Genomic DNA, 20,620 nt, shown 5'->3' with positions numbered 1-20,620 from the left:
GTCCATAATCCGAGCTAGAACCTTGCCTCTGGCTGCTTCTAACCCGGCACACAGGATGAACCCGGTACATCCCTGCTGGCAACACTAGAAGACAGCGAATGTCAGGTCAGGAAACACATCTGATTAGAATCTAGGTCTACATCCCAGACATGAGACAGACAGCTTAGTAGGTAAGGCTGGTCTAAGTGCAACCTCCCGTAAGGTGCTAAGGCTGTCTGAGCAAGCCTAACGCTATCCGAGGAAGGCCGGATGACGTTTTTCTCTAGGGTTAGGTTAGCTGAGGCTGGCAGATACCAAGAGGAGAAATGAGAAGTCAGTTCTATAAAAATAGGAATCCAGGGGTGCTCTTGACAGAAGAAAACCTTGAGAGCTGCAGGAATGTCAGTTCGACATTCTGTGCAAAGTTGACGAGATGCAGAGTCCTGACCTCAGGGGTGCTGGCACCCATCTCTCCTGCAGCCCTAGTGACTGGCAGGTACTGAGCACACCTCAGTCATCGCCCACCTCAGGCACCCCTCATGGGCGGCAGCCCAGTACATAGTGGGCACCTGGGTTTTTTTGAAGGAAGGAAAGTGAACCCACAGTGACCGAAGGAAGTAAAATTAGGCTTGTCACTATGAAATAAGGAAGAAAAAAAATCTATAGACCCTGGAGGGCAGGAAACACCCTGGCAGGTTTTCAGCAGGGTCTCAGGAGAGAAGAGAGACAGAAGCAAAGAGATCTATCTGACAAGAAGGATTGTTCCCAGGGGTAGGGGTGGTGGGCAGCCCTGGAGCCCGTTGGCTGTGCGGGCAATGCCCTGGGGGTGTGTGTGGCTTAGCCCCAGTGAATGACTTGAGTGAGACCTTCACGTCGGCCAGTCTCTCTTCTTTCTGCCAATCCCACACAGACAGCACATGGTCATTGGAGTCGTCCACAGCACAGAGATGGCTTCCTCCATTCTGCCAAGAAAAAGCATTCACGGGAAGACTGCACATGAGAAAGTGGGACAAACACGACTAAAACATGATTGTTTACTTTTTTTTTTTTTGAGACAGGGTTTCTCTGTGTAATAGTCCTGGCTGCCCTCAAACTCACAGAGATCCGCCTGCCTCTGCCTCCCAAGTGCTGGGATTAAAGCCATGCGCCACCACTGCCACCCCCTGCTCGGTGGTGTGCACTTGTAATGGCAACATGGGGGAGGCAGAGCCAGGTAGATCCTTAGAGCTTGCTGCCAGCCACCCTGGCTGAATCCGAGAGCCCCGGGGCCTCAGCGAGAGACACTGTCTCAAAAACAAGGAAACTGAGGAACAGCAGTGTGGTGAGGTTGACTTCTGGCCTCTGCACGCACACACATGCATGCTCACTCCTACCATGTGCACCTGCAGACACATACATCTATTATATCATAGATGAAGACCGCACACTCATTGTTTTTGAGTCCTGTTTTCCTGGCCAGGCACATGGCTGCTGTAAGATTATATGCAGAGCAAAGCCCTTGGCGGGTGGACAAATGGGAGTGCTTGGTGTGAACATGTACGTGGACGATCAAGTGTGAATGTAAGTCTCCAAACTGAAGTGCCTTAGGTAAGGGTCTGTTGGATCAGCACACCCTGAGAGAGGAGGCTGGAAGCCACATGGCTGGAAATGTTGGATTGGAAATGTTGTACAGGAAATGCGTCCCTGTACATGTTCATACTTACAGATTTTGAGAATGCGATGCAGGTGACAGCCCGGTCAAAAAAGCCTATCCCAATGACGTGCAGAGTGCTCAGTGTCACGGAATCCCAGATGCGCACGTGGGGCGGCAGTTGCTGTTGGGAGAGAATACAGCCACCGTTTATGACTGCCAGCCAATTGCTTCCCTTCACCTCGGAACTATAGAATTGTTCTGGTAGTGACTTCAGCTCTGTCAAACAGAAAGTCCTTTTTCTGCGTTTGAGGAGTCCGTCCACCGGAGAACGTGACTAAAGCATTCCCGGTGGCCTCAGGAGGCACTGGGCCCTGCGGGCAACTGACATGCCAGGAGACGCCTACCAAGTTTCAAACTTTGCCTAGCCGGCCTCTGACAGCCATACCAGAGGAAGTGACACTCCTTTTGGATATTTGTGTTTCTCTAAATTTTAGAAATGACATTTCACCAAAGATAGCATCCGTGTGCCACCAGCAGGCTCGTCGTCATGGAAGGGCGGGGCGGGGGGTGGGCATTGTACCCAGTGCAAAGGCAGGTGTGTGATGAACCTTGTTCTAGTTCAGCCTTGTCTCCCAGTCGTTGGGCACCACATGCCATTGTGTGGCTTCTCTGGGCTTCCCCACCGGTCAAAAATCAGCTCAGATAACTCTAGCTTTCGCTATGGTTCAGATTCAGTTCCAGTGCCAGAAATGGAAATACACTTTTGTGCCACTAGAGGGCGGAGTAAATAGTTGGTTTCTAATTTCCAAGAGCTCCTCCAAGCTTTCTTTCTTTTTCTTTTTTTTTAAAACAGGAACAACCACTCCATTTATGTGAGTTTACATAAAAGTAGTCTGGCTTCTGTTATTTCACTCTTCGCAAGTGTAGAATGCCAATGAAAAACAGCATGAAATTGATGGTTAAAATTGAATATTACGAATACATCGTCTCAGATACGGCTACATTCATGTTTTCTGGTCGGATAAACGTTGATAAAAATGAAGATCCCCGTTGTGATTAGTTTTAAGTAAAACATCACATAAGGACAAGATGTCCAATCAGGGACATGAGAGGCTCTAAGAGTCTTAAAGGAAACATGGCAACCCCACACAAGCCAGCTTGGAAGAGTCTTAGTTGTTAGAACCCACTTCTTCCCTCCCTCCGTCCTTAACATCCGGTCTGAAGTCTTGCTAACACACGCGCAGAGTTCGCCCGAAGCTCCCAGCAGCTTCCATGATCAGCACAAGGCACGGACTCCACCCGTGGAAGGATAACTGGTGGGCACTCCCCCGGCCAAGGACTTCCCGTAACATACGGTTACTTGGTGATTTTAACTCTGCTTATTAGATTAACATCTTTCCATGCTGATCGTGTATGGAGGTGTTCAAGAATTCAAGAATTGATTCTTTGGCAAGACAATGCTGTTTTTAATGTGTTGTTGCTATTTCTCTCTCTCTCTCTCTCTCTCTCTCTTTCTCTCTCTCTGGTTTTTTTGAAACAGGTTTTCTCTGTGTTTCCCTGGCTGTTCTGAAACTCACTCTGTAGATGAGGCTGGCCTTGAACTCACAGAGATTCACCTGCCTCTACCTCCTGAGGGCTGGGATTAAAGGTGTGCACCACCATAACCAGTGATAATGTTTATAAAATTTGTTGAAATTAAGGCGAGCTCTGGGGTGGTGGCTGAAGGTCATGATGACATATTCAGTTTGCATAAGGAGGACTCGGAAGTTCCCAGATGCTCTAGCTACATGTAACCAAGTAGATTCATCAGCAAAATTGTTTTCAGGAGGTTGTTGCTGATTCCTTACAAAAAACAGGAAGACAATGAACAAACCTCACCTTTCCATCCTTAGACGTGCCTGCAACTTGTCCTGTTGCTATGGTGATCCTGTCGGGATGGACCGCTAGGCTAAAACAAGGATATTTATCAGACACCTCCACCACAAAGTCAAGTTTTACTTCCTTTTGATTAACTACAATCTTCCAAAAGTTTAAACACAAGAATCCATTCTGCTTAGCTTCTTACACACTCACCCAAATTCCCCGAAAAGCCCAAAGACCTTAGACAACAAATGTTATTTTTTTTAATATTAACCTATAAGACCCAGAGAAGATGTCTCTCAGCGATCTTTGTTATTTTATTTATTAATTTATTCAAATTTTGTGATCATTGGTATTTGGCCTGCATGTATCTCTGTGTGAGGGTATCAGAAGCCCTGGAACTGGAGTTACAGGCAGATGTGAGCTGCCATGTGGGTGCGGGGAATTGAACCCTGGTCTTCTGGAAGAACAGCCAGTGCTCTTAACCGCTCAGCCATCTCTTTAGCCCCCAAATGTTATTTCATGTATCAGAATCCCCTTATTTCTTCTTGGAGACTTCCAAACTTAAGGAAAGGCATTCTTTGTTGGGAAAATACCACTTCAATCTTAGAACCACTGACTTAGTCCACACCCTTTCTTACAAGTAATTTCTGGGTGTGTTAATTAGGAAAGATGCCTTTATTTCTATCGGTAGGATTTTTATCACTAGTCAGGGATCCAGGAGGACCACAAATCCATCTACCCATGCAGTCACACTCCCAGGTCTTCCCTAAGCTACAAAATGAACTGCAGGCATATCAGACTAAGCCATAAGTACACAACAAAGCACATTTACCTTTATCTAAAATTTAAGACCCAGGTTGAAGCCTTTTACATTTGGTATGTTAAGAAAGCTTCCTGAAGCTGTGCCCCCCCACCCCAAGCAGGTAATCTGGTCACACAGGAGCACAGTGAAGACAGAGAGCTGTGTGAATCTGGCAGCAGAGCCAGAGAACCCAGAGACAACGCGGAGAATAGAAAGAAAGTTTTACTGGCTTTTCCCAGGCTGGTCTCAGAGCCCAGCTTCCCCACCGTCACCCCCGGTATGTGCTCCGGTGCTGACCTCTTCCAGCTTAGGCTAGCTCACCTCTGTTGTAACAACCTGTTTGTGAGGACTCACCACTTGACGTCATCGTTGTGGCCCGCGTAATGCCTCTGCAGCTGCTCCTCCACATTGTAAAGCACCACTACCGACGCGATGAAGTACACGGTCTCCCCCGTCGGGAGCAAGTACAAGTTATTGCGACAGTCTCGGCCCCGGTACCCATAGCTTAGAGTAGTCAAGGTGAAAACAGTTTGCCCTTAAGAGCTGGTAAGGCACTGCTTTATTCAGCAGGCCCCTAAGCACTGTGCAACTATTCCTATCAATTTTACCAATTTAAAGAACACTGAACAGGAAACATGTGCAGGGCACGGTGGTGCACGCTTTTAATCCTAATTGGATCTCTGGGAGTTCCAGGCCAGCTGGGGCTGCATAGTGAGACCCTGTCTCAAACAAAACAAAATCAAATACGCTCTATATCTAGTAGATCTTAGTACCTACATGCCTGAAATAATCTTTCACTGTTCATTAAATTAATGAATTAATTAACCTTGCTCCGGCATTTTAGGAATAATTATTAGTGTCCTTTTAAATTTATTACATTTTATTTAGAGAGAGAGAGAGAAAGAGAAAGAGAGAGAGAGAGAGAGAGAGAGAGAGCATGCGCATGCACGCGCGTGCATGTGCATGGTTGCTACAGTGCGTATGTGGAGGTCAGAAGACAACTTGCAGGGGTCGGTTCTCTCCTTCCACCATGTGGGTCCAGGAATTGAACTCAGGTCCTCAGGCTTGGCAGCACCTTGGCAGGACCTTTACCCACTGAGTCCTCTCACTGACCAATGTTAACTTTATCGTGTGTACTTCTGAAAGCAAAGCATCACTTGAACTTGGGTGTAAAAAATAACCTGGCCAAAATGCCATTTATTTGGAGCAAATTTTAATGTTTCACATCTTTTAAAACACAAATACGGAAACATTCTCTGAATAACCTTTTCTGGATTAGATGTAGTAAACTGCTCAACTTAATCAAGAGGCAGAACCCGTCCACGACACGTGCCCAAATAAATTGCCAAGAAACATCTAATCTTTTGACTTCCATGAATATGATTCCATAATCTCAAATACTAGTTTCTTGACAATGAAGGCAGGGCAGCATCGACTTAAATCAACATCTTGGAGCTTGTCTTCAGAGTGTGACATTAGTCAGTGAGCGGCAGACAATCATGGAGTGTAAAGTCTACAAAGTCTTTGTAGGGGGAGAGTGGTTGCTGCAGCCTTCCCGCACGGTGAAAATGAGTGCGCGGCACTGAGTGGCAGAAACGCATGCCTACACCCCCAACATTCAGGAGACTGAGGCCAAGGATTGCTGTCAGTTCAAGGCAAGGCTACACAGTTAAGACCCTGTCTCAAAAAAAAAAAAACAAGGAAAGGTCCCACCACGGTCATTACAGTCCTAAATTTACCCAGTTTTTTATTATTTTTCCTAAGCTTGCTTCTCTGCGGCTGCCTAACTAACCATTCTTTTAGATTGACAGGCAGGCCATAAACATGACCATTTCCAGGCTGGAGAGATGGCTCAGAGGTTAAGAACACTGTCTGTTCTTCCAGAGGTCCTGAGTTCAATTCCCAGTAACCATCTGTTATGAGATCTGGCGCCCTCTTCTGATGTGCAGGCAGAACAATGTATACATAATAAATGAATAAAAAAAATAAAATAAAAGAGTGTTTGTTACTTAAAAAAAACATGACCATTTCCACGTTGTCTTTTCAGAAAGACAGCGGGTATGCATTTGAACAGGAACCACAATCATGAGTACTTGCTCAGGAATTGCTTCGCCTACATGGCCACATTTGAAAATTTGATTTTTTTTTTAAGTTCACAGTAAAATATTGAACTTTTATGAATCTTTTACCACTAGACTTCCAGAAGTCACCCACCGACAATCGCGCCAGTGCATAAAGGATACACCCATTCCAGCTTCAGCCGCTTGGTCGGCAACTCAGCTTTCGCTTCCAAACTGTAAGAATCCACTTGGTCTTTGGGCATGTACATGGTCACGGGGCGGCCTCGGAGAAACATTTTTACATAGCCCTCTTCTACGAAAGCAACAAAGATGTCAGTGATATATTTCGGCACCCTGAAAGCAAATGCCACGCACGGGCTAGCCTGCCACTGCACAGGTGATCATTCCCCTTGTGTACCTTAAAAGTTTTTTTAAAAAACTCATTTACTTATTTAATGTGCTGGTGAGGGTGGGGTGGGGGTCACATGGCACATGTGAAGGTCAAAGAACAACTTGTGGGAGTCTCCTCTCTCCTGAGTTTGATCCCCTGGGTCCTGTGTCAGGCTTTGGTAAGCAGTTTTATCTGCTGAGCCATCTCACTGGTCCCATTGTCCCCATCTCCTCTCCCACTCCGTGCCAGGTCCTTTTCAATTATTTGTTCCAGAGGAGATAAAACCTAACACACGGGTTGGAGAGATGGCTTAGAGGTTAAGAGCACATACTGCTCTTCCAGAGGAACCAAGTTAGGTTCCAGCATCCACATCAGATGGCTCACAACACTCTGAGGGATCTGCTGCCCTCCTCTGGCCTCTTTTGGTACTTGCATATATGTGTACATACTCCAACACAGAGACACATACACATGCAAACAAAAATTAAGTTAAAAATCTAACACAAAATTAAATAACTTGAAACAAATGTTTGTGTTATCGTTATTTTTGAGCTTCTCATTCAAGTTCACACCATACATAAGACTTTGTAATTGGTGTGAACTAGATGCTAACAATCATTTCCTGGGACATCTGAGTGCAGATATGGTATTGTTATCAGAAGAAAATGTACAATCAAGAATCACAACTAACTCAAGAGACCCACCTAAATCTGTCATTGAGTCCAATGTATATGCAATATCAGTATCAAACTTTAAGAAATATCTTATGGTATTTAAATTGGTTTGTAATATTAGAGTGTAAAATATACTTCCATGTATCTTTTACATTGTACAGTTCTTCCAAATGCAAAGAATGCTAAGTCAGCAGAATGATGAGTACAGGCAAGGATTCAATAAAAAAGAAAATGCTAAATAAAAAAATTTTTGAAACAGAGTTTTTCTGTGTAGCTCTGGCTGTCCTGGAACTTGCTCTGTAGACCAGGCTGGCCTCAAACTCAGAGATCTGCCTGCCTCAGCCTCCTGAGTATTGGGATTAAAGATATATGCCACCACTGCCCAGATAAATAAATAAATCTTAAAATCAAAGCATTAAAATAAAAAAAAATACTTAAAGAGAAGCTAGAAATGGAAAATAAAAAGGGAAGACCCAACAGAGAAGGAGGGAGAGGGAAGGAAAAGAGTGGGGGGGGGGAATCCAAATGGGGGAGGGCTTTCTGGAATGGCTATTTCTATTAAAATAACTGCTTTTTAATTAGAAGATTTATTGTTTTTATGTGTATGGGTATATGCACCACATGTATTCCTCATGTCTGTGGAGGCCAGAAGAGAGCACCAGATACCCTAGGACTGGAGTTCCAGGCAGCTGTGAGCCACCACGTGGGTGCTGGGAACTGAACCTGGGTCCTCTGCAAAAGCAGCCAGTGTCCTTAACTGCTGAGCCATCTCTCTAGGCCCCTAAAATAACTTTTTGGTGTTCTAGTCAATAGAAGGACCAAAGTAAAAACAAAAACAAAATGAACAAACAAAAAAATCAAACCCACAAGGGGTACTCTGACTAGAGTTTCAAGGCTATAATATGAGCAAAGAAAACATGGACTCCAGATGAGTTCAGAGTCAGACCCTCCATTCTGAAGCTCCTGAAGATTGGAGAATCAATAGACTCTAAAGCAGGCAGGGGTAAACAGCCAATACCCACCCAAAACCCCACAAAAAATCACCTTGGAGAGGATACTGATGAGGGTAAGTAGAGAGACAATCACAATCCTTCAACGGCTAAGGCCTTTCAAACAAGGCCACATGCAACACTGTTTGTTACCAAGGGCATGCGCTTCAGATCCCAATGCACGTGACACTCTTCATTCTGGGTTTAATGAAGCTTGACTTTCAGGTAAGAACCATGACTGTGCTCATCCCTGCGGCACACGCGGTTCCAGCCACTGCCCCGGTGATGGCTGGGATGTTTCTCACATGGGCTCACATCCTCCCTGGCTGTATCTGGACAGTCTACCCAAGACTGCCATCCCTGCCCAGCAGGCTCTCTATTGCTCCCTGGAGTCACCTTGTGTACTGTTGCCAATCCCAACCAGCCTGGACTTCACTTCATCTAACGCTTCATCCATGAGGCTCACTGTCTACTTGCTCACCACTCGGCCTAACAGTCCTAACTGCCCTGCCAGGCTCTTTATCTGGCCTCATCTTCTACATCCACCTCCACGAGGATTCTCCCGTCAGGCTGAAGTGTCTCTCAGTACCCGCCCTGTCTTCCCTGTGGCTCCAGCTCTCTCCTTCCCTCCTCTTCTGAACCCCTTCCCTTCTCTAACCTCCCACCCAAGTTGCTGCTCTTCCACTGACCACAAATGGCGACTTGAAAAGCAGCCGCCAGCCCCATCTCAGAGAAAGGAGAAGCAGGAATGATAGAGTTTAAAGTGAAGTGGAAAGTGACTGACTCCACCAACATCAGTAAGACGTGCATCAACCCTGCCAGGGTGGCAGGACTAATGTCCATACAACGGCATTTTCCAAAGACAGAGAGACGGAGCCGATCGTGGGTGCACACAGTGCACACACAGTCTATTGGACAGTCCATTGAAGTTATGTGGTGGTTAGGCTCCAGTGAAGAAGGCCGGTTTCCTTACCTCACCATTAAAAATGACTTACTAGGCCAAAACAATGTTTAGCTGTGTGCCGCTGTGTACTATAAACTCAGATGGCCTACATCTAGAGTCAACATGGCACGGGAAAGCAATGCTGTTTCCAGACATGTTAGGAGCACGACACACAATCACCAAACCCAGAAGTGCTAGTGGGGGAGAGGTCAGTGGTGCAGAGCTTCATGCCAAACGGTGGACACTCAAGGGGCTGCCTTATAGCTCTCTTCAGGTCCGTTCAGACCTCCTACAGTTAGCCAATGATGAGTGGCAATCCAAACCACAGCCACGTGTTGAAGCCCATCCAAGTGAATGTTCAGAGGTGCGCTGGACTTAGGACAAGTTACAGAACCGTTGTCATGCGAGGGGCGCTCTGCCTGTACGAAGCGGTCTCTGGACAGGCGCAGCAGCCTCGTGCAGAGAGCTGGGAAGCTCTGCCTACCTGTGCAGTGTGTCACCCGGCGCTTCCCTTGGGGTTTCGGAGACTGAAGGGCTAGACAAAGAGATGGCTGGTACCGCAAGTGTAGCTGGCCTGTCTGCCGCAGGCTGGTGGCACTCTGCCCCCCAGAGGACAAGGGAACAAGGGGACATTTCATGTATCCTGACATGTACACTCAGGATGCACGCCTGTGGGTTTATGGTAGTTACATTTTCAGGGATAATTGTGCATGGAAGGGGGGAACTGGGAAAATTAAAATCAGATGAATTTATTTAATTACATACTCGTAATTTTTTGCATGTTTAACTATATCTTAAAAATACAGTTAGTATGCTTTAAAAAAAGAGAATGTAGCATCTGCTTTCTTATAAAGTGTGATTTAGAGAGAGATATGGACAGCCATCTATGAAGTATTGGTTTGTAATTTAGGAAGTTAGAGGCAGAGAAGGAGCAGATAATTTGAACAGGTATTTGTGGAGGAGAGACTTTCCCGTGGGGAGAAGTGCAGGAGACTTTGGCTGAGCAGGTGGAGAGATGAAGGGCATCTTTACGGTGGAAGTTCCTGCTCTAACCCTTGCTGACCTCCGTGTGGGTCTGACAAGGGGCGGGGAGTGGTCTAGTCTCTGTGGCTGTTGGCTGGCAATCCTGCTGCTAGCTGAGCTGCCAGTGGCTGCCTGGTTGCACGCACAAACACCAGAGCTGTTTCCTGAGTACCCAAGGCCTGGCTCTGAGGCCACCATTTCCTATTTGCCACTCAGTCAAGGTCTAAATTATAGCCCTCCCCCGATCCAAGAATGAAAACAGAACCTACCTGGACTGAATGCAGGCTCCTTGGGTTTGCTGTGAAAACAAACAAAAAAAATAGTATTATTTATATGCATTTATAATATATGCATATATTTGCACATATACATGTGTTTGTGGTGTGCATGTACATATAGACGTATGTTTGCACATGTGCAGACATACATGTGTGCATGTTCATGTGGAGGTCTGAGGACACGTCATGTTTTTCCTTAATAATTCTCTATCTCACAGATGGAGGCAGGGTCTCCCACAGATGGAGGCAGGGTCTCCCATAGATGGAGGCAGGGTCTTCCACAGATGGAGGCAAGGGTCTCCCACTGAACCCAGAGCTCACTGTTTCAGCCGACATGGCTGGCCAGCTTGCTCCAGAGAGCCTCCGTCTCTGCCTCCCTCACACTGGGTTTACAAAAGCACGACATACCCACTCAGCTTTTATGGGGCTTTGGGAGATCTGAACTCGAGTCCTCACTCATGCATGGTGGGTGTTTAACCCGATGAGCCACCTCCCCAGCCTCCAAACACTTTCTAAAGGGCACCTGGGTGTTTCCTCCCACAGCTCCACAGCCATATGTCACAGCCGTGATCCACATGCATGGTGTGGAAATAATGTGCACTAATTACAAAAACAAGGCCAAACTAATTGCAAAAGAAATACACACACACACACACACACACACACACACACACACACACACACACACACATATGCTCAAAATTAAGTAAATGGGATTGTGATCCTGTTTTTCACCAAAGTGCTTCAAGGAGAGCAGATATAGGTTAGCGGAGAGCAGATACAGGTTAGCGGAGAGCAGATATAGGTTAGCAGACAGCTGGCTCCTCAAGGTGAGAGTGGCCTTGGTGAATGTGTTAGGTTTAACTTTCCTGCTCTCTCAGACGTAAGGAATTTACTTAAAATGAGCAGAGTCCTATTTCCTGCTGAAGAGATACTTGCACATTCATGCTTATGGCTGCACTATTCACAACAGCAAGGGATGGAACCAGCTGTGTGTCCATCCACAGAAGGGATGGAACCAGCTGTGTGTCCATCCACAGAAGGGATGGAACCAGCTGTGTGTCCATCCACAGAAGGGATGGAACCAGCTGTGTGTCCATCCACAGAAGGGATGGAACCAGCTGTGTGTCTGTCCACAGAAGGGATGGAACCAGCTGTGTGTCTGTCCACAGAAGGGATGGAACCAGCTGTGTGTCCGTCCACAGAAGAATACAAATATGATATGGACACACAATGGAGTTTTATGCAGCTGCAAAGAAAAATGAAATTTACAGGAAATGAGTGGATCTGGAATATATTATATAACTGAGATACGCCAGACTCAGAAAGAGAAACATTACACATTGTCCTAGTTAGGGTTATTATTGCTGTGATGAAACACCATGATGAAAGCAACTTAGGGAGGAACGGATTTATTTCAGCTTACACTTCCAGGTAACAATCCATGACTGAAGAAAGTCAGGACAGGAACTCAAACAGGGCAGGAACCTAGAGGCAGGAGCTGATGCAGAGGCCATGGAGGGGTGCTGCTTACTGGCTTGCTCCTCATGGCTTGCTCAGCCTGCTTTCTTATAGAACCCGGGACCACCAGCCCAGGGGTGGTCCCACCCACAATGCACTGGTCCCTCCCCCATCCGTCACTAATTAGGAAAATGCCCTACAGGCCTGCCCACAGCCCGGTTCCCTCCTTCTGATGACTTGTACCTGTGCCAAGTTAACTCAGAACTAGCCAACACACATGCAGTCCTCTCATTGGGATCCTAGCTTGAGTGTCTGTCTGCATGTGTGTAAGTAGTGGTGTACCGGCTACAAGATTGAAAAGGAGACCCTGGAGGGGAGGAGGAGCTGGGGGGGGAGGGAGGGCAATAATGCATATGCAACTCGCAACTCGGGAGTGGAAAGGGGGCTGTGGGGAGTCAGGGATACAAGGGGGCAGGGGAAAGCGGGGAGAAGAGGGAGAAAAATCTAGCAAAAGACATTGTAGGGAGGCTGGAGAGGTGGCTCAGCGGTTAAGAGCTGTATCTGTTCTTTCAGAGGACCCAGGTTCAGTTCCCAGCACCCACATGGCAGGTCAAACAAACCATTTGTAACTCCAGTTCCACGGGATCCAACACCCCTTTCTCAGGTGAGGGTCCCTCTTCCCAAATGACTCTAGCTTGTGTCAAGCTGACATAAAACTAACCAGCAAACAAACAAACAAAACAACAACACCAGAAATAACTAACCAGCACATCACCACATCATCTTGCATGGCAGGCATTCTAAAGAGCCATCTCCCCTAAAATCCTGAGATTACCCTTTTCCTCCTTCATTCTAATTTGAAATACAATGAAAAATACCTTGACTGGAAGTCACCCTTTAGCCCACGCTATATCACTGGTATTACCCATCACCACCCCTGACTCCCAGACCACTGCACACATGTGAGGCATGGGGGCATGGGTGGTGAGGCTGCTGCCTGCACTGTGCCTCAAGCCTGGCTCAGACACGAGCAGCAGAATCGGCTGTTCGTGACGCTGTCTAAACTCTGAACTGCGGTCATCAAAATCAGGGCTGCAAAGGGCCTGTTCGGCCTTTCTGTCTAAACACCTGGGTTTCCCTCGGGGCCCTACAGCCCCAGGCAAGCCATTTCTGGCGCCTTGACTAAGCAGCTCCGGCCTGTCTCCAGCCTGTAGCTGCTGTTCTGTGGCCTTGCCTCCCACACTCCTGTATGCAGCATTGGCTTCCTCCTGGACATCAGCCTGCAGATGACACACAGCTGCGGCTCGAGGTCTCTACTTGCGGCCACTTCCTGTGGAGGCCTCCTTGGATGTCCAGCCAACACCGCAGTCTTCTCTCCGGTCCCACTTCCCGCACGCCCAACTCCTGCCCCACCCTGGCTCATTTTGTCTATAGCACCTTTAGCCCTGTAGTTAACCTTGCTTCTCCACTGGGCAGAAGGGCCCACGGATGCAGGACCTTCATCCTGCCCACCGTGGCATCTCCAGTGCAGAACAGAGGGTGACAGCTGCCTGGCACTGGGGGCAGGGCCTGGGGGCGGCTTCGCCCGGGCTTTTCCCCTCTGACACACACTGATGAACCTCAGAAAGTATCCCCGGCCACATTCCACTCCAGTCTGTTCTGGGCACTCCCTGAAGGTCTACTAGATGAGGAATGTGTGAGAGTGTGCGGATTCCCCTTTGTCTTTCTTGACATTTTACCTAACATGCAACATGGGCCTGTCCTTGAGAGGGGCCTGTCCTTTTCTGTTTGTTTGTTTGTTTGTTTGTTTGTTTGTTTGTTTGTTTTAAGTCCAGTATACCACTTAGTGGCTTCAGCTCTGGGTCAGCCTTAGAATAGCTGTCTCTCTGTGGCTCACCTGACTCATCCCCACTGTCAGGGCATGAGTGACAGTCCTGTGATCTGTCCAGAGTCCTGATTCCATGTCATTTATGCATTAGGCTCACAGGCAGAGTGAGGACAGGATGGGGGAGACTAAGGGGAAAAAAAAAAAAAAAGACAGCAAGGCAAGCCTCCTGAGGTTATAGAAACAGGATCAAGGGAGCCAGGCAGGAGATCAAAAGACAGGAAGAGAATTCTTTTCAGCATGATGTTGATCACACAGGTAAAAAGATGCAAAAGCCCTGAACACGGACGTCACTGATCGTGGGCAGTTTCCAGAAATAGGAAAATGCAGTTTTGGGAGCTGGGGAGGTGACTCCGGCAGTGAAGCCCCTGCTGCAGACGCATGAGGACCTGGGTTCAGATCCCCAGCACCCACATAGGGAGACTGGTGCTGGTTGGGGCGGGGTCCGAGGGGATAGAGACAGGAGGATTCTCGGGACTCTGGCTAGCCAGCTTAGCCAATCGGTGAACTCCAGGTTCAGTGAGAGGCCCCGTCTCAATAAAGGTGGGGAGTGGTTGAGGAATATTGAAAGCAGTTGGGGTCCAGCCCCTCGATAGCTTTCCCAGAGTTCCAGAAGAGACACTACCAGCGGCGAATAAATCTGAGGGATACTCTAGTAAATCTACGTACACGAAATTTCTTAGTCCCTACACTTTATTCTTCTGAGTCAGTTCTCTTTCTACATGGCTTCAATTCTGCTCTCTTACTTAACTCCTTTCTTGCCTGATTTCTCTCTGCATTTGTATGCTGTTCCCCCTCTGTGCTGTCTTAATCCCTTCATCTAGTTCTGCCCCATCTAGGTTCTCATCCATCCAGTTCTTTCCCATCTTAGCTCCTCTTCGTCCTTAGTTCCCCTCTATCATCTTCTAGGTTCCCTCTCATTCTTTCCCATCCAGTTCTTTCCTTAGTTCTTCCCATCTTATTCCTACCCACCTAGTTCTTCCCCATCTGGCTCTTCCTCATCTTCCATCTCGTTCCTCTAGTACTCTCTTCTAGTCCTCTAACCTAGTTCTCCTTCAATCTAGTTCTCCTCCAATCTAGTTCTTCTCTAATCTAGTTCTCTTCCAGTCTAGTTCTTCCCCATCTCAGTCCATTCCTCTCCAGTTCTTATCCATCTCTATTTTCTTTTTTCTTCTCCATCCCTGCTCTGAAAATAAAACTGCCTTTTATCCCTTTGGCCTTTATCTCTCCAAGCTATCTCTGCTCCCGCCATTTCTGGCAGGGTGGGGGAAATGTGCTCGGTTGCTAGGCAACTTGGCTAGGCAACTTCCATCACAGCTGGATGTACCTGTAAGTAGGAACCCTTTAGTTCTGAGTTAATTGTTAAGGGTGGATCTAAAAGTAGAGATAAGACTTTGGAAAGGAGAAAGTTAAGCTTAGCACTTCCGCCAGGCCTTATCAAACAGATAGTCTGGGGGCTTGAATCTGTTCTTAGAGAGTACAGAGGTATCTCTGATAAGATACTTCATCCATCCGGGGATGGTCCTGGCCGGATGCTGATAATGAAGACAATGACAGAAAGACCTGAAATTAGGGATCCTGGCTGCGTTACTGCAGAGAAAGTTATCTAAACATTCCATTAGAAAGGGGAAATTGTGCCCAATGAATGATGGAAAAGCTACAATAGCACACGAGAAATTCATAGCAGGAAACGGCTGATAATCAAAAGCCAGTATCACCAAGGCTCCTTGAGCCTCAGCTTGACCTCTGGAAGGCCCTTGGCTTCTTCCAGGTATTATTAGCTTGTCATAATCAGCTGAAGTCCTACTTCATATTATTGCAGCTTGCAGCAGAGGAAGACAACTGACACTAGCCTCTGGCTTGCACACACGTACATACAGGTGAGTACACACACACACCACGCACACGCACACACATATACATAGATACAGACAATGGTCCACCGGAGAGAGAAGGCCCACAGGGGAACTGATCCCTCAAGGATGTGCAGGTGTCTAGGACTCTGGGAAGAGTGAACAGCTTCTAGGAGCGCCAAAGCCGAAGGTCATGGAAGGGGCACCAAGGGGCACTGGGGTGTTTTGTTCCTTTAAATCCAAGCTACGGAGCACAGGGCTGGGGATTTAGCTCAGTGGTAGAGCGCTTGCCTAGCAAGCGCAAGGCCCTGGGTTCGGTCCTCAGCTCTAAAACAAACAAACAAACAAAGCTATGAAGCTCATCAGGGGAACACACCCGGCTTCCCCTCAGTAAGCTTTGCTCCTTCATCCACAAAATGGACAGGACCACCTCAGACTTCGTGAGACAGGACAAAGTGCCACCACACCAGCCCGCGCTGATTACTTCTCACTTGGCAATTTCACCCACCAGAACCCACATTATCTCTATCTCTGGAGCCCTCTGCTGACAGTCACAAAAACCCAAACAACTAAGGAAAGTCAGCATCGGTTATTTTAAACCTCGTTAAGAGGTAAACGTCTCCAGGGCTTGAAGGGTGAAATGATCCTTTAAGGGACCAAAACACGAAACACAACCCTAAGGCTAAAGCGTGGTATCAATGGTTGACCTCTAGGTGGCGCTCTTTACCAGCTTCTTAAATGAGTCTCTGTTTTATGTAATTTCATTCATCTTAGGACGGCTTACTGGGCAGTTTTTGTGTCCCCTGCACTTTGGAAAGTGCTGCAGAGTCAGAGACTGAGAAAGGACAATGTCTCTGCCCTTCTGGAGCCCAAGGGAGGTCATGGGTGGGAATGGAGGGGGGCACAGAGGAGGGTAACAGACCCTCAGCCACAGACACAGTCTTTCTGCAAAACATCTACCTCAGATGGGGGCTAAAGAAGGGGCTCATCAGCTGAGCCCTGAGGGGTGAGCTGAAGTCTGTGCGAACACTGTCACACCTCTCCAACCCTCCATGCACCAGAGGTAAGACCACATGGGCAAAACCCTGGTTTTTTGTTTTGAAAGTCCCCAACATATACAGTACTTACATAGCTGCCTGGTAGGGGTGTTCAGGTTATTCAAAATAGCATTTCATTGTTCTAAGGAAATCCTTCCACTGTGCTGGAGAGGAGAGCCTGTGGAAAGGCAAACCTCTTCTGAAGCATTTCAACTCACGTCGACTATACATTGTGTGTGTGTGTGTGTGTGTGTGTGTGTGTGTGTGTGTGTGTGTGTGTGATAAAGAAAACCTTGTTACTACCTAACTGTGCAGAGTACCCTGTGTACTTGGCTGGGTGTGTGGGGACCCACATCTGAAATGAGTCTGTCTGCTGACACAGGACTGTGCTTATAGAGCAAAACGAAGAGGGCCAGTGATGTCAAAATTAACCACACCGCCTGCACGGTGCCCTAGAAAGAAGAGCTGGTTGGGAATGTGCAAAGTGTCCCGTGAGTCCTGAGTCACTGCTGACAGTTTAGGAGACTTTCAAGTCTTCTTTTGGGATTTTCAAGTAACTTGAGTGATAAACTCTAAAGGAGAAGGAAAAATAATAACCTGCTGGGCATAAGAGGTGTGTTGGGGAGGTGTGATGTCAGGGCCCAGAAGAGGATGAGGGGCCAGATGAAGGACCTTGACCCAGGCTGAGCATGAAGGTCACCACTAGGGTGGCAATGTAGAAGCGAAACAACTGAGCCTTTAGGACCTGGAGGGTGCGGCCAGAGGACAAAGTCACGGCCCATAGAGCTCTCAGAGGAGGAAAGCCCAGCACAGTTGACCTCCCCAGCCCATAAGGCAGCAGGGCTGCCTGCCACGGTTCAGGCTGTACAGCGGAACAGGCATTGGCCTGAGGATACTCCGTTTTCCTTCAATTGGTTGACTCCAAAGACGGGCAGTGCATATGTACGTGACAACCAAGTTTTCTTACCCTACAAAAGCAGCCCATGGCAGCAGGTTGTAGATAGAAACATAGTATCTTATTTATGAAGTTGACACATCTCTACCAATGGCTATAACTGAAACACTTTGTCAGTCCAGCTACATCTAATGTAAACTGTACTTATAAACTTATGAATAAGCAGTCATTTCTCTGAATTAAAATTTTTTTTTAAGTTAAAAAATTCCTTAGTGGATTAGTGTACTGGCTACATCACCTTCTTCTCTCAGAATGTTATTGCTGACTCCCTATTTAAATTTAATAAGTACTTTGTGTGACAAGACTCATTATGTAATTATTAATATTCATTTGCCATGAATATTACATAAAGTAAAATATTACATTGCCCTACATTGCTTTTGTCTCTAATGGAAGCGTTGTCAGAGCAGAGATTAAACGCTGTTCCAATCCTGAGGCGGGTTAGAAGCAAAGTACTTTTACATGTTAAACATTCTAAGACGGGAGGTGAGGATTATACCAAGTCACAAGTAAGACGGTCACCTCCAGCGATCACTCTTAAAGAAGATGTGATATGGGAGCAAAAATACAGAAAGTCTGATGGAGAATACAGCTCTAAATAAAAGAAAAGCACACCTGTTTTAGAGGAAGCTACTACATTCAAGGAATGCCCGGGACTTGCCGGACACTTGTTCTCTGCTCAAGAGCGAAGAGTTGCACAACACACACAGAATAGCCCTCGAGTTGCTTTCACTGTTGTTGAGGAATAGAGACACTCGCGTGGCATCCTTACACCAACGACAGCTTTGCACGTGGAGTGTGACACAAAGCATTACGGCTACTGATGTGTGAGGTTTGAGTCCACGCATTAGGGCGGAGCCAGAATTCTCTGGGTGACATCAGTGTGCTCATTTCTACCTATGTGCTAAAGGCCGTCCTGAGAGGAAGGGGAAGGGCCTCCAGCCACCGCGAAAAAAGTATCAAAGTTTCTCCAGCCAGAATCATCCCGTCTGCAGTCAGCACACGACAGGTGCCTGGCTGGCAGCTGGGAGGATCGCGGGGTAGACCATCCGTTCCCAGAATCATGGTTAGCTTTTGGCAAGATCTGGGTTGTGTCCAATGGCCTGGACCATTCATACAGGTGTCATTAAGCCTGTCAGGCCAAAGAAAAGATGGGTCACTTCAGAGTCATCCATCACTTTCACCTTACACATGAGGAAGAGACGGCTGAGGAGTTGGGGAAGCCTCGTGCGCTTTTTTCCTGTGCTCTGCCGCCCCAGCACAGATGACCCTTTGCTGAGCACCAAGCACTGGTGTTTTCTTCCCAGTTAGCACCTTTGTAAGAACGAAAAGAATAAGGCGCCAAAGTCTCAAAGCCACAGAGGAAAAGCCAAGGCTCTCCCAAGTGAAGGCGCCGAGGCCTTTCCACGGACTTCCCATTCACTGCCTACGGGAACGGAACAGGCAAATCTTTTCAGATGGGAGGCAGCTACCTAAGGTGAGTCACTGCAACTCAGAGCCCCAGTGAAGGGAAGAGCCAGCCTGTCTTCACCGTACAAAGTCAGAAGTCAGGGGAGAATTCACCGGGCCCTTCCTAGGCTTTTCTCTGTACTAGCCTGGAACCCGAGAGTTCCTCGGTAAGCCTCCGGGCCAGGGGTGCGAGGCTGGAGCTGGCCAGGCCTGGAGCTGCTCATGGAGGGAGAGCAATGAGGAACTGGGGCGGGCAATGCCCACATTGCTAACTGGACCCTGTCACTCCTACTGCCCAACAGGTGCCCCAAAGTATCCTCCAGTACCAGTGGGGCCCCAAGTGTCCTCTCTGAGCCTCCTGGCAGCATGATGGTCTGGGTAGTCTCTTGATTCCAATGAGATGGAGGGGTTGGCTTCAGGAGGACACTTTCAGTGGCCAGGATTATTTTTAGAAAATGATTTGCAAACATTCCCATTCTCTCATTTCTAAATCAAAATTCCTTCCTGTGGCATTTCTCAAAAAAATCCCTTTGTAAATATCTTTTATGGAAATATTTACCCAGCACATTAACCAAAGCCATGGGATTTAAAGGATAAAACAAGTCTAGAGTTTACACAATGTAGATTCTTTCTGGAAATTCCTAATAAAAATCAGATGTTCATACAAGCTGCCAAAATCTAGACATTTCAAATTAGCACCAAACTCAACCTGAATTCCATCCAGAGCCTCTGGCGGGCATGTTCTGCAGCCACCTGGCCTCACTGCCAAGGTCTCACCACCCTGTTAGCATGAGATTAGCATAATCTCTCCCTAAGAAGTACTAATAGTCTGAGAAGATGAGTCCATGGTTTCTGAAATTGTCAGTGGACTATGAACTTATCATACAGTATAGAGGGGTGTCAGTATTTTTTAAAATTGTTCTACTTTATGTGTATGGATGGGTGTTTTGTCTGCATGTGTGTCTGTGCACCATGTGTGTGTAGAACCCAGGTAGAGGGTATCAGAGCTCCTGGAACTGGATGGAGTTACAGGCTGTTAGGAGCTGTTAAATGGGGGCTGGGAATCGAACCCGGGTCCTCTGGAAGAACAGCCAGTGGTCTTAACTGCTGAGCCATCTCTCCAGCCCTTTATCTTTTTTTCTTCTTCATTATCTTCTTCTCTCCCCCTCTTCCTCCCACTCCTTCTACAAAGATCCTTTTCAGAGCTAAAACTGACGTGGAGTTTAAGCATCCCTTACAAGACTGAATCCCCACATAGTTTCAAACTTGGAAGCTTTGCAGCCTGCGGTTTGGAACTGACTGTGTTCTGACGAGGCCGTCTCCTTACATGAACATCTGAAAAGAA

At 47.2% G+C, this 20,620-nt stretch overlaps 1 protein-coding gene across 8 annotated transcripts in view; it reads right to left on the bottom strand.

Moving 5' to 3' along the window:
• The window catches only part of Eml1 (EMAP like 1), a 161,152-nt gene that overhangs the window by 24,015 nt on the left and 116,517 nt on the right, over positions 1-20,620 (bottom strand). For 5 of the 8 annotated variants that reach the window (XM_006971690.4, XM_042261154.2, XM_076551348.1 and 2 more), the window contains 7 exons: positions 10,627-10,655; positions 9,819-9,869; positions 6,521-6,650; positions 4,632-4,781; positions 3,491-3,560; positions 1,683-1,793; positions 846-941 (listed from right to left, as the gene is read on the bottom strand). In XM_006971690.4, the coding sequence (XP_006971752.2) occupies positions 846-941; positions 1,683-1,793; positions 3,491-3,560; positions 4,632-4,781; positions 6,521-6,650; positions 9,819-9,869; positions 10,627-10,655 (637 nt within the window). The remainder of the gene's footprint in view (positions 1-845; positions 942-1,682; positions 1,794-3,490; positions 3,561-4,631; positions 4,782-6,520; positions 6,651-9,818; positions 9,870-10,626; positions 10,656-20,620) is intronic. The other 3 variants (XM_006971691.4, XM_076551349.1, XM_076551350.1) reach the window with 1 other exon arrangement.

Source organism: Peromyscus maniculatus, chromosome 14 (assembly GCF_049852395.1).
Source record: "Peromyscus maniculatus bairdii isolate BWxNUB_F1_BW_parent chromosome 14, HU_Pman_BW_mat_3.1, whole genome shotgun sequence".
Classification (NCBI taxonomy): Eukaryota; Metazoa; Chordata; class Mammalia; order Rodentia; family Cricetidae; genus Peromyscus; species Peromyscus maniculatus.
This window is presented reverse-complemented; position numbering and strand designations above follow the sequence as displayed.